This window comes from Lethenteron reissneri, chromosome 27 (assembly GCF_015708825.2).
Source record: "Lethenteron reissneri isolate LAM-NWPU_2019-01 chromosome 27, ASM1570882v1, whole genome shotgun sequence".
Taxonomy (NCBI): Eukaryota; Metazoa; Chordata; class Hyperoartia; order Petromyzontiformes; family Petromyzontidae; genus Lethenteron; species Lethenteron reissneri.
The window spans coordinates 1,218,969-1,230,317 of NC_083805.1; the positions used below are offsets into that span (position 1 = coordinate 1,218,969).

Here is an 11,349-nt window from a genome sequence, read left to right on the forward strand (position 1 = left end):
CCCCCACACAGGAAGACCATACTTGAATGCAAAACTTCACACCTTTGTGAGAGCCTTGCTCTGTAATGTTGCGAATACCAAAATGTACTAAAGGACTACGACTACAATTACCTAAAACATGTAGGCTTTCGCGACCAATATCATCCATAATACAGGTTTTTTGGCTTATTGCATGGCTCACCAGTCCAAAGTGTATGCCCAGTAAAATATGAATATTGGTTATGGCCAGCCCAGACTGCGGCGTATGTCCATACGTGCCTGGTGTGCAGAGTTCACCGCAGCAAATGCTACCATTATGCTATTTACGCGATCTAACCCAAAAAAATAAAACTGTATTATGGACAATTACACAAAGTTATCCCGCAGGCTGGATTTAAGAGTCTTGCGAGTGAAAACATATTTGGCATGTTCAAATGCAGTTGATTTAACACCGCGGGAAAAGGAACTAAAGTAGAGCATCGCATCAACCCATTAACATCGAACGTTCACATGCAGGAAGGGCCGTTGCAGTAGCTGGACTTATAACAAAGATGCTGATAATAAAAAAAAATACAGCGAACATCAGTCTAAAAGGGCGGGTAATAAAATTATCCTTGCAGACCTCAAGCAATTACTTTTTTCAATGTATACTGTACGTCGATGACTCGGCATTAATTATTGTAAGAGCTTCTTCGTCCATTTCGCAAGACGGTATGATGTACGCACATTACCTACGCGAGCACGCAAGTGGGCAGCGGAGAGTAATTCTATTTCGCTTGAAAGTGATTTGCAAATATACAATGTGTACGCTCCCGCGAGGTAATCACGCAGTATGCGGTAATTACCTTCTTCCGCTGGTAGCTCTGTTTCCACGACAAGTTTCCGACGAGCACATGGGAGAAAGAGGGGGAAAAGGGGCACATTTTAGTCAATTTGTAAGAACCAGACAACACTGGCATTCTGCCATAAACCAGACTCACCGCGTGGGGGTTCAGAACAAGAGTGACAGGGCCCTGACAGGACCCCAGGTTGCCTTGTGGACACAAACACATTCATGTAGATGAAGCTAAACACAGGTGCTTGATGTGGCCTAGCAGCATGCACCTCTTTAGCAGCTACAGGTCACAGTGCTGAAGGGTTCCATTCAAGTTGTTGCAAGAGACTGGGGATAAAAGAGTCAAATGGCCAACCACCCAAGTTGTCATGATCATCATCATCTGATATTGCCCACATTTTGTAATGTCACTCAATGCGTAAAGCAGGCATAAGGAGGCCACAAGCAGTGATGGACCCATGTGGAATGCTGGACCCATGAGGTAATGTACACAGTCGCTTAACGCTGGACGCACAGCCACTTACTGATGAACACGCAGCTTAAAGGTCACGGGCAGGCTCGGCCTCCATCTCTTAATGCGGCGGCGGTTCGTGTAAACTTCCAGCGCTTGGCTAATGCAGTAAACCGGGGCCAATGAATGATGTACACATCAAGCTGCAGACACGCTAAATGCACGGTGTACACATGCAGCCCTTTGTCACTCCACTGCTGGATGAAGGCCTCCCCATGCCGTGTGGGTGCTTGGGATTTTAATTGACGATACTTTGTACATTTACGTGGTGTACGCAGTACCACAAGTAAAGTGGTACGTCGCTAATTCTTGTGTGCCATGTATACAGTAAGGGATTTACAGTGAGCCATGCTTAGTGCATGCTTATTGCATGGCTCACCAGTCCGAAGTGTATGCCCAGTAAAAGGTGAATATTGGTTATGGCCGGCCCAGACTACGGCCTAGGTACACGTCTGTGCCAAGTTGTACCGCAACATTGCTAAGCAACAAGACCTGTCTCCAGCAAGTCCTGTGCAGCGTAGTGATTATCTAAATAATTGATGCAGCAAGTAATATACGTGCACAGTGTATTGGCTCAAGTCACGCACAGGCACGGTTTTGTGGTGTGGGCTTAATGGGTGTTCAGAGTGTTTGGGGTAGTAGTGTCAAGCGTGAGGAGGTGCAGAGTGATGAGAGCAGTGAAGAGATGTAAAGAGCTGTGAGGTGGTGTGGGGAGTGAGGCGATGTCAAGGTGGTGTCAAGGTGGTATGGGCGTTAGGTGCGAGGAAGAGGTGTCAAGGGGTGGTGGTGTGGGGAGTGGATCGTGCGGCTTGTAAATGGGTGAAGGAGCTGAGGAACAATGGGGCACATGGAGAGAGGCGAGGTATAATCGAGGAGGTGTTGTGATGTGTTAGATGAAGGTGAGTTGAGGTTTCAAGAATGAGGTGCCGTTGGGAGTTATTAGGGAGAGAGGGGCGATTTGGTGAGGGAAGGCGATGCGGAGGTGAGTAAAGAGGTGTGGAGCAGTGAGATGAGGGATGGTGTAAGATGCTAGAAGGGGAGTGAGGTGAGTGAGGTGTTGGTGAGGCGAGGTGGTGAGGTGAGTGAGGTGGCATGGTGAGTGAGATGGTGAGGGGAGCGAGGTGGTAGTGAGGTGAGTGAGGTGAGGTGGTGGTGAGGTGAGTGAGGTGGTGAGTGAGGTGGTGAGGTGAGGTGCGTGAGATGGCAAGGTGAGTGAGGTGGTGAGGGGAGGTGAGGTGGTGAGGTGAGTGAGGTGAGTGAAGTGAGGTGGCATGGTGAGCGAGGTGGTGGTGAGGTGAGTGAGGCGAGGTGAGTGGAGTGAGATGGCATGGTGAGTGAGGTGGTGAGTGAGGTGGTGGTGAGGGGGGTGAGGTGAGTGAGGTGGTGGTGGTGAGTGGGGTGGTGAGGCGAAGTGAGTGAGATGGCATGGTGAGTGAGGTGGTGAGGTGAGTGAGTAAGGTGGTGGTGAGTGAGGTGGTGGTGAGGGGAGTGAGGTGAGTGAGATGGCATGGTGAGTGAGGTGGTGAGGTGGGTGAGGTGAGTGAGGTGGTGGTGGTGAGTGGGGTGGTGAGGCGAAGTGAGTGAGATGGCATGGTGAAGCGAGTGAGGTGAGGCGAGGTGAGTGAGGTGGTGGTGGTGAGGGGAGTGAGGTGGTGGTGAGTGAGGTGGTGGTGAGTGAGGTGGTGAGGTGAGTGAGGTGGTGAGGTGAGTGAGGTGGTGGTGAGGTGGTGGTGAGTGAGGTGGTGAGGTGGTGGTGAGTGAGGTGGGTGAGGTGGTGGTGAGGTGGTGGTGAGGTGGTGGTGAGGTGGTGGTGAGGCGAGTGAGGTGGTGGTGAGTGAGGTGGTGAGGTGGTGGTGAGTGAGGTGGGTGAGGTGGTGGTGAGGTGGTGGTGAGGTGGTGGTGAGGTGGTGGTGAGGTGGTGGTGAGGTGGTGGTGAGGTGGTGGTGAGGCGAGTGAGGTGGTGGTGAGTGAGGTGGTGAGGTGGTGGTGAGTGAGGTGGGTGAGGTGGTGGTGAGGTGGTGGTGAGGTGGTGGTGAGTGAGGTGGGTGAGGTGGTGGTGAGGTGGTGGTGAGGTGGTGGTGAGGTGGTGGTGAGGCGAGTGAGGTGGTGAGGCGAGTGAGGTGAGTGAGGTGGGTGAGGTGGTGGTGAGTGAGGTGGTGAGGTGGTGGTGAGTGAGGTGGTGAGGCGAGTGAGGTGAGTGAGGTGGTGAGGCGAGTGAGGTGAGTGAGGTGGTGGTGAGGTGGTGGTGAGTGAGGTGGTGGTGAGGGGAGTAAGGTGGTGGTGAGTGAGGTGGGTGAGGTGGTGGTGAGGTGGGTGAGGTGGTGAGGGGAGTGAGGTGAGTGAGGTGGTGGTGAGGCAAGGTAGTGGTGAGTGAGGTGAGTGAGGTGGTGGTGGTGGGGTGAGGTGAGGCGAGGTGAGTGAGGTGGTGGTGAGGGGAGTGAGGTGAGTGAGGTGGTGGTGAGGTGGTGGTGAGTGAGGTGGTGGTGAGGGGGTGAGGTGAGTGAGGTGGTGGTGAGGCAAGGTAGTGGTGAGTGAGGTGGTGGTGAGGGGAGTGAGGCGAGTGAGGTGGTGGTGAGGCAAGGTAGTGGTGAGCGAGGTGGCGAGGCGCCGGTTCGGCCATTATGCGAATGAATTGGCAGCGCCGCACAAACTTCCCAGCGCAGATGCGCGCGCCGCGCCGCACGGCCGACGCCAATTCGTCGCCCGCCGTCACGTGGGGTCCGAGGCGACCAATGAAACTCGGAGCAGAGCACTCGCGATGCCAACCCGTAGTGGGAACTCTAATGTCTGCGCCGGGCGTACACGAGGGAGACGATTCGGGATGCGAGGCCAGGGAGGAGGGGTCGGGGCCCTGGGGACGAGGAGACGCGAGGGGGCATGGAGGGGCACACGGGAATCCAGAATAGGACGAATGCTACAAGAGGAATTAGACGGGGAACAAGGGAGACAAAGGGGGTCGGTGAGGGGGGGGGGGGCTTGAGTCTGGGCGGCACTACGGGGATGGGGGGGGGGCTCCGGAGTCGTGATGGGAGACGATGACATTCCTGACGCTTCATTGGTGTTGTTGCCCCTCGGAGGCACAAGGCGACAACAAAAGCCCCCCACCACCTCCCCTTACCGGGGTCGGGGACGTAGACGAAGACCGAGAGGGCATCCTCCGCCTAAGAGGATTTCAGGAGGTCTTGGAAGGGCAGTGAATGGGTGAGTAGAGCCAGAGAGCCATGACTGACTGACTGATCAGGCCCCCCCCCCAACCCGCAGGGAGAGAGAGATGTGTGATGGGAGGGGGCTCTCGGACAGGCTCTGTCAGCGAGGTTTTAGTAATTTAGTGGCTCGTGACACGAGACACCGCCGCGTGGTTATTTTCTCCCTCGCCGCGGCACAGATCCACACGGCGACACCGAGAGAGAGACACATTACACGCCGTGCCCCCCCCCCCACACACAACGTGACACAAAGCCGTGCTACTCAACACGCGGCGTGGTTCTGTAACCGGCCACCCGTGTTGAAGACCGGGGCCCCAGGAGGTATGAGGGGGCCTGAGATTGGGGTTGGACAGGGTCCACCAGCACAGACCCGGACACAGACTTAACAAGGGAGAGAGGGCCCGGGCCAGTCGGCAGGGATATACGAGGGGTACAAAGTCCGAAATTGAGGGATTGTGACAAGACCGTGGAGATATTTGGTAACCCGACACGGTTCACGAATGTTCCAGCAAGTCTCCCATTGCGGTCTTACTGGCAGATGGATGTGCGGCTTTGCGGAACAAGCGAGAACACAGCACGGCTGCAATGAGGGTCCCCTCCATTCATTCATCCGCAGAGATTGGGATTTCCATGGGGGAAAAGGGGACCCCAACCCAACGGGGATACAAACTGGGAGGAGGGTTTGGACAGCGTCTACCACGGATACTCTGAAAGAAAGGGAAAAACACCCATGAATCAATGGCGGTAGAAAATGAAACCATCCAAGATCTTCGTGGGTGGATCTACTGGGGGTACAGGGAACAACCCATTGTGGATACTGGAGGCCCACCGAGAACACGGGGAGATCCAGTGGGGATTGAGGGCTCCCCGAAGGATAGAGAGAGAATCCGCCGGGGATTCGAGGCGAGTCGCACTCCTCCACTCACCGTTGGGGCCGTACTTGTCCCGGGCCCTCTTCACCTGGTCGGGGCTCAGGCCGGTGCTCTCGTTGACGCCAAAGAAGGTGAAGACCTCCTCCACCGTCTTGCCGTGCCCGTTCTCCATGGTGGGGTGCTTCGTGTGCGCGGCCCCGGGGTCGCGGCCTCGATCTCAAGTCTCTCTGCTGGCCGACTGGATCGGTGTCTCTCTCGGTGTCTCTCTGTGTATGTGACCGTCTGTCTCTCTCTCTCTCTCTCGCTCTGGCTGGAAGCGGCTACACGTGGACTCCTCTTCGTGACCCCGTGTGAGATTCTCTTCGCTCTCTTTCAGGGTTAACGATTACGAACGCCACTGTTAGCTACCCCCCACCCACCTCGCCGCCCACCGCCTCCTCTGCTGCTGCTGTTACAATTACCGTGACAATCAAATAAAAGAGAGGCCGACTGGATAGATCTCAATTACCGCACGCCACTGCCAGCCACACCTCGCCAGCCACTGATCTCTCGCTCCCTCCCTCCCCTCTCTCCCTGTGCCGCCGGCCGCTAGAGGAGACGCCGCCGATGACGACGACGACGGCGCGGGGCGCGTCCTCGGCTTGGGAACGGCGACAGCGCTTGGCAAGCTTAGAGCGGGCGGGGAGCGCAGGTGGTGCCGCTGGTGGTAGTGCTGCTGTAGCAGCTGCTGCGGGACGACGAAGGAGGACGAAGGAGGTGGATGTGGTGGTGGTGGACGCGAGGCGTCACGCGGCGGGCGGGCTGCGTGGAGGAGGAGGAGGATGCCGCTCGGAGCTCCGCTAGTTATGCCTGGCGCCCACAGCGGCCGCCCGAATGTGGAAGCTCGCGATTGGTCGAGGAGGCCATCACGTGGGGGTACGTCAGCAACCGTTAGGGGGGGGGTGCAGGATAGGGGGGGGTGCAGTAGGCCCCTCCCCTCCCCCACTATTCCCCCCCCTCCTTTCTTCTCAACCCCCACCCCACCAGCCCATTGTAGGTTCACCGGAATGTAAGACGCACCGGAATGTAAGACGCACCCATAACGCGTGGCCAGATTTGTCTCGTATTGTTTGGGTCTTTCGGTAAAGTCGCGTCGATAGGTTCAAAGAAAATAACAAAAACTACGACGTTTCGATCGCAACACAAGAGACCCCTTTTCCTGATGACGGCCGCTTGTGTGGCGATCGAAACGTCGTCGGTTTTTGTTTTTTTCTTTCAACCTATCTACGTGACTTTACCGAATGACCCAAAGAATATGAATTCCTGCAGTCACGAAATCTTCAAGTCAGATTTGTCTCGCCGTGTTGGGTGCGTCTTATAATCCGGGCACGATGCGAGGAAGAACGGCGACACGTGTGCGGTGCGTCTTACTTTCCGGATTTAGAGAACGTGCCGCGTGGAGATGAAGTGACGCGAATCTGGCCACATGCACACCGAAGCACCTACCGGATCACAAGACGCATCCCCAACTGTTTATGTTTATAATCCGGCAATACACTGTTGGGGGTCCGTGCTGTTCATCGTCACATTTGGAATCATCAGCAGCCATGGCCAATCCACTGCTGGATGAAGGATACCTCCTCAAACCGTCGCCACCATTGATGTTAGCGACAATAAGAGCAGGGGCGACGGACGGAGGAGCACATCTATCTCCCTGGACGCGCCCGCTGTGGTCAGATCTCAGAAGCCCAGCAGGGCTCAGCCTGGATCGTGCTCGGATGGAAGACAGCGTGGGTCACCCAGCAGGGCTGAGTCTGGATCGTGCTCGGATGGGAGGCTGCGTAGTCACCCAGCAGGGCTGAGTCTGGATCGTGCTTGGATGGGAGGCTGCGTAGTCACCCAGCAGGGCTGAGTCTGGATCGTGCTCGGATGGGAGGCTGCGTAGTCACCCAGCAGGGCTGAGTCTGGATCGTGCTTGGATGGGAGGCTGCGTAGTCACCCAGCAGGGCTGAGTCTGGATCGTGCTTGGATGGGAGGCTGCGTAGTCACCCAGCAGGGCTGAGTCTGGATCGTGCTTGGATGGGAGGCTGCGTAGTCACCCAGCAGGTTCTCGGATCTCCTACCACCCGAGGCTGAGCTCTCATTTCATGCTATTGGCCAACATCTCCCCAATGAGTATAGCAGGATCCTTCTGTGAAAAGAGACTTCAGACTCAGTGAAACTTTCCGTGATAAACAAAGGAAACGCTTATCGTAGTATTATTATCGTGTACCTACGACTGTATTATTATTATTATCTTTTACCTACTACACACCTCGGCTGCGTGCCCCGGGCTGTCCCACGCGAGTGTGAAACTGAAGAAGTTCACAGCCAACAGCGATGCAACTGCAGTGTTGGCTAACGTATCGCAGTACCGAAGCTTCAGCCTGCTATTGACAAGATAAGAGTGAGTCATTTGTACCGACAAGATAACGATTACTGGTTCTTACAGCGTATCAGCGAGGGCTTAATATTGCATCACCAATACTACCCCCACTGCTACCTCGACTCACAAAGACAAAGATCTTCCGGCCTTAACAGACTATGTACTGTATCTATGTAGATTGAACTGTTTTCGCACCGTACGCATCCGATCGTGCTCATCGGAGGTCTGACCGATGGGGCAAGTGCTGTTAGCGAACATCTATGAAAGCCTGAACGGCACACGAGGGGGTGGGTGGCCAACACCATGTCTGGCCGCCTTTATCTCCCTTGTGGCGATGTATACACACCGCGCCAGGTACTCATTTCAGGCTGAGTCAACCTAGGAGGAGGCCCAGGACCGGCTCTGACAGCTGTCACTGGTGTTGGCCGTGAGCGGGAATCGAACTCGATCAACACCACTACCTCCACTGCCATCATTACCACCACCATGACTAACATCAGCAGCACCACCATCAATAACCACCGCCACTAGCACCACCATATCCACCACCGGTACTGCCACTTCCATCACAACAACCGCCACTGCAACCACTGCCACCACCTTCACTTTCCACGATCACCACCACCAACGCGACCAGCGCCGCGACCACCTGGGCCATCGTGGCAGGTGCCCCGTGGTTTCCCAGGGCCTCGTGCGCTGTTTTGGGGACCTGGAGGGATGTTCTGGGGGTCCCGTGGTGTGAAAGGGGCTCATTAATGTATTTTTGTCCTGAGTCCAGAGATGTGTGTGTGTGTGTGTATCTCTCTGTGGACCACAGCCACCACCGCCATCACCCTAATCCTGGCCCCCTCTCTTTCCAACCACAACCCCCTCCCCAGACACGTGTCACAGTGAGAGAAAAATGCAACACGTGCACACACTAATGGGGTGAGTGGGATCCCTAAATCCCCACTGCATGGGATCACAAATCCCAAAAGTACCACTGGGAAGAGTTGGCTCTTAAAAGCCGTTTTGAGGTGAATGGGCAGGGGGGGGGTCTCAGAAGCCCTATTTGGGTGAGCGTGGGTGCCAAAAGCCCTATTGAGGTGAGTGGGGTGTCAATAGCCCAATTGGGGTGGTTGGAGGGAGATCTCACAAGCCCTGTTAAGTTGAGTGGGGAACACAACATTACTTCTGGGATGAGTGGGGTCCCAAAAACCCGATTGGGGTAAGTGGGGCCCCAAAATCCCCAGCACCGTTCTTGCTCGCTGAGCCCACGTGATGCTCAGCAGCCGCAGCACGAGCGCACCACGTGTCGCTACCATGTCTACACCGCACGGCTCCTTAGGAATGTCAAGAGATGGCCGTCGTATTCCAGCCCTGCATTAAAACAAAAACATCCAATTCAGGAGAGAGACAGAGATGTGGCCGGGAGGCTTGTAGGGTTTATAATGGCCGTGTCAGATACACCAAGCCGGTACTGCTGAGACGTCTCGGTTGGAATCCGCGTTTGAGCCTTCCATGATTGAACCGGATTTCTCAAGCCCAGTGAGTTGGTGGTCGCAGCCTCGTCACCAACGACTGCACACACATCTACATTTGTTTTCCACTTGATTCACTTTATTTCAGATTCCAGAACTGTTACTATTTTAACATGCAGCGACAACTCTTTTGCAGGGCATATTTGTTTAGCCAGCTCAGAACTCAAGTGTCAATCGTGGCCTGGGTCACCAAAAGCAACACAAAGCGCCAAAGAATCGGAGCAAAAACAACAGCGTCAGCTGAGAAGACGAAGACGCTGCAAAAACACGAATTAAGGTGAAGTAATACACTCCGTGTAGGCCGAGTGGGCCCGGGCAGATCGCTTCCAGAGCGATCGTCGCACAATTACGACCATAAGTTGCATTCATACCGAAACAGATGTCTGGTGGCTACTGCACCAATACGTGAACTGACGACGACACGTGACCATTGCGGGTGATGTTATCGTGAAGAATCGACAGCTCGGCGTCGACTTGAGGCTTTGACGCTGAGATGAGAGCAGATTATGGGACAGATGGGATAACCCCCCCCACCTACCCAGGGGTGGGGGCGGTGCATCAGTCCCCAGTGTTGTAGGGTCAGAGAGAGTAATGCAGGTATGGAGAGGCAGGTGTTTATTTGGAGAATCGGGGACATGCAGAGGAGCCGGCTAAGGGCCCCTTGCGTGTGAACCCATTCCAAAACAAATGACCTTGCTCTTAATCACAGAGACACGACACAAAGACACACGGCAAAGACACCCACACAAGCCCGTCCCCCCCCCCCCCCCCCCCAAGATATCGAACTTAGGTGGCAGGATTTGTTGACCAGCGCGCTGATCACTGCGCCACCGCTCTCAAACGTACAAAGAAAAATATCCGCTGTACAGCCTTAACCGACTGTTGGGGCAAGTGCTGTTAGCAGAGTAGCATCTATGAAGGCCGGCACTGGCACACGAGGGGGTGGGTGGCCAGCACCACGTACCGTATGTGCGTATAAACACACAAACATGTGCACACGTAATTTTTTCTGATACTGCGTTTGCAGTGGTGCACAGGCACAATGAACACGTGACTCGACACATTCGTCAGCAACACTGTGTGTCTTCAAAGGCAAAGCATAGGTGACGTTTCAGGCAATGGCTGTTCTTCATAGGGCACGCGCACAGACACATTGACAAAGACACCACACGTGACGGTCCCTTAAATATAGAGAGGGGGGCAGGGACGGAGAGAGGGAGGGGGCAGAGAAAATTAGCATATCAATGAGTGGACGGCAAAGTGCTGCTGCTGCGCAAGTAAGATGACGATGTGGCACGGCACGCAAGCTTGTAAATTAGGAGAAAGGCACACTAAAATTAAATAACCTCGCAAAATATCGAAATGTGATGTAATACAACACAGAGAGTCGGTCAACACACAATTAACGCATAGCCTGGTTGAATACGTATCTCATCTTACTTGCGCAGCAGCAGCACTTTGCCGTCCACTCATTGATATGCTAATTTTCTCTGCCACCTCCCTCTCTCCGTCCCTGCCCCCCTCTCTATATTTAAGGGACCGTCACAGAAACGACCCCTCTCTTTGTGCCGATATGTGTCCTCTCTCGGTGTGTCCTTGTGATGTCTGTCTGCTTGTATGTCTGTCTATAGTTTTCTAGTTAGATTTTTGTTGCTATTTCTTTTTTGCCTGATGATGATTGCTTGTGTTGCAATCGAAACGTCGTAATATGCTTTTATTTTAATTTATTATTTTATCTTTAGACGTGACTTAACCGAAAGAACCAAAGAATAATTCCTGCAGTCACGAAAGCTCCATAATTAAGATTACACCACACGTGCACGCGCTTGACGGACACACGCAACAGACACTCGTACACACGTACTGGATACACACGTTAAACAATACAAATATACACGCAGACACGTGCACACAGACGCACACATATACACAGAAGGACATAATGACACAGATACAAAGAGAAAGACGTGTGCACACACAGACAGGTACACACACAGATGCACGTGTGTGTGTGTAGTGTCG

The 11,349-nt window shown here is 54.2% G+C and overlaps 1 protein-coding gene across 2 annotated transcripts in view; it reads right to left on the minus strand.

Moving 5' to 3' along the window:
* Window positions 1–6,248, minus strand: part of LOC133348281 (sarcoplasmic/endoplasmic reticulum calcium ATPase 2) — a 38,632-nt gene extending 32,384 nt beyond the window's left edge. Inside the window, exons 1-2 of one of the 2 annotated variants that reach the window (XM_061561010.1) lie at window positions 5,458–6,248; window positions 825–842 (exon numbers count right to left, since the gene is read on the minus strand). In XM_061561010.1, the coding sequence (XP_061416994.1) occupies window positions 825–842; window positions 5,458–5,575 (136 nt within the window). In that variant the 5' untranslated portion in view covers window positions 5,576–6,248. The remainder of the gene's footprint in view (window positions 1–824; window positions 843–5,457) is intronic. The other variant, XM_061561011.1, reaches the window with a different exon arrangement.
* Window positions 6,249–11,349: the final 5,101 nt, after the last annotated feature.